This window comes from Ursus maritimus, unplaced genomic scaffold, assembly GCF_017311325.1.
Source record: "Ursus maritimus isolate PB19 unplaced genomic scaffold, ASM1731132v1 scaffold_7, whole genome shotgun sequence".
Taxonomy (NCBI): domain Eukaryota; kingdom Metazoa; phylum Chordata; class Mammalia; order Carnivora; family Ursidae; genus Ursus; species Ursus maritimus.
Genome location: NW_024426885.1, coordinates 80,040,816 through 80,043,126, shown reverse-complemented (window position 1 = coordinate 80,043,126; position 2,311 = coordinate 80,040,816). Strand labels below are relative to the sequence as shown.

General features: G+C 50.1%; 1 protein-coding gene across 1 annotated transcript in view; it reads right to left on the bottom strand.

The window, feature by feature from the left end:
- Positions 1-650, bottom strand: part of FAS (Fas cell surface death receptor) — a 27,429-nt gene extending 26,779 nt beyond the window's left edge. The window contains exon 1 of the mRNA XM_008689606.2: positions 519-650. Coding sequence (XP_008687828.1) covers positions 519-563 — 45 coding nt within the window. The 5' untranslated portion in view covers positions 564-650. The remainder of the gene's footprint in view (positions 1-518) is intronic.
- Positions 651-2,311: the final 1,661 nt, after the last annotated feature.

Here is a 2,311-nt window from a genome sequence, read left to right as displayed (position 1 = left end):
CGCCCCGGCCGCTCGCCTCGCTCCCCGGAAGTCTCCGAGCACCTGCGCGGGCTCGGCCGGCGGGCCCCGAGGCCGGGACGCTGGGGGAAGCCCGGCCGGGGAGCGTCTGGGGAGGGGGTGGAAGGTGCGCCCTCGGACGGCGCGGGGCCGGGGTGGTGGGTGGGGGCCGCGGTCAGGCTTTGTTGCACAAACCGGCATTCCCCGTGCGGAGGCGTTTCCGCGGGCGGCTGGCGGGCGGGGTTCAGGTGAGGGCCCCGGGAGCGGGCTCGCTGTCCTCGGGCCACGCTGGTGTCGCGCACCCCGGGAAGCTGCGGGGCGCCCCCGGCGTCCTTCTGCGCGCGCAAGCCTGGGACGCTCGCTGGGAACGTCCGGGGAAGACCCGGCCTTGCTCAGCTCGCGTGCGGTGGCTGCACCCGGAGGCCACCGACCGCCCCTGACCCCCATGCCAAGTGACAGTCATCCAGGGAAAGGTTCAGATAGGGCGCTCTGGGGACTCTGAAGAGGGGGGATCCCTTCACCTGTACCACTGCAGAGGAGGACAAAGCTAAGTAGTTAGGACCCATCACAGCTCCAGCCGCATTAAACGTTCACGATGACTTCCCCTCCTTTGTTACTCATTATTTCCTGGCCAATTTCCTTTTTTTAAAAAGTTGTAATTCTTCAGTACTTGGGTTAACACAGCTCAAAACCACTATTGTTTTGGAACAATGGACCTGTCTGTTCAGATGGTTTTGCAAGAATTTTACAGAAGGGAAGTTTGTATAATGACACCGCTAAAGTGTGACTCTGAAAGTAGTTCCCAGGCCTGGCAGGAGTGAAGTACTCAGTATTTCTTCACAACCTTCCTCAAGTTCTGAGCCTCTCTTCCCTCTTCCTTCTTGTTGGGTTCACCCCATCAGGGACACTCCAAGCCTCCTCCCTTTGGCCGGCTTACTCCTCTAGCCAGGCTTGTTTGTTGACATTTTCTTTTGGAAGATTATTCAGCCCCTCAAAGCCTGGGTTAAGTCACCCTCTTGGGCACCTTCCCTCACCGTAGGGGTTGCCCTGCACTTAAGGCCCGGACTTGCAGGGGTGGATTTGGTTGTTTCTGCCTCCCCTTGCAGTTTATTGTTAGTGAGTCCTGTGCAGACCCTGGTGGGCCAGGCCCCTTCCAGCTGCTGTTCTGACACAGAATAAACACAAAAGAAGTGAATGGGGCGGGGAGGTGGCATAGAGGGGACTCTTAGCAACTTTTCTGTATATCAAAAACCATTCTTAAATAAAAAGTTCATTGAAATAAAAAAAAACATAAGAAGCAGGAAGGAAGGAGGAAAGAAGGAGAGAGAGAGAGAGAGAGAGAGAGAGGACAATTGACAAAATCAACATGTCCTGAGTGTGAATTATGAGCCAGCAACTTGCACGAATGGTTCTCCCTTACTTAATATTGATCATTTTAGTCCAGGGAGGTGGGTGATTATTAAACTAACTTCACAAATAAAGAACTGCAGCCAAAAGAAGTTAAGCAACATTGGCAAAGTTGGTTAGTTAATCAATAGCGGAGCCAGGAATTAAACTTAGATGTTTTTGCTCCTGGGCCCTGCTCTTTCTGCCCCCCCCCCCACCTCCTACCCCAACAATTACCCTCAGCTTCAATGAGATAGTAATAGCAGCTTTGTGGGAAGACTGTGTTTCATGGTCAAATGATTTTAGAATATTCTAGATTTTAAAATCTAAACAGGTCTCTTTTCCAAGACTTCTCAGAGCCTTTACTATGCTAATATGTTTTGTGTAAGAGGGGATATGATGCAGACTGTTGCCCACACTGATGTGTCTTCCTTAGGGGATCCTTTCAGGAGCCCCTGCTGAACGAACACCTCACGAATGCTGGTGTTCTAGGGAAAACCATTTGGACATTTCTAAAGGTTATTTTTATTTTAACATAAGGGCCTCCTTAGGGCCTCCAACCCTTCAAGGGCAAAGAAATACAATTTTAATCATAGAATTTCAGGCACTTTACCAGATGTGGGAGAGATATTTTGGACAATCACATGGTTTTACTCCAGCCACACCATACAGGTTAAAGCTTGTTTCTTCTCCTCTGAAGACAGCCTTGCCACTCACCAGCTCATGCTCAGTAACATTTAAACATACATCTGACTGTATAAAAAAACTGGAGGGAAGAAAACCTTCAATACATTTTCAGCACCAAAACCACTTTTATTTTTTGTCCTCATGGACCTGATGTTTTAAAAAATTGTTATCAACCGAATTGCTCTTACTAAATCGCGGTAAGTTGATTGTAATAATTCCCAACTGTAGTGAGCAGCCGTGA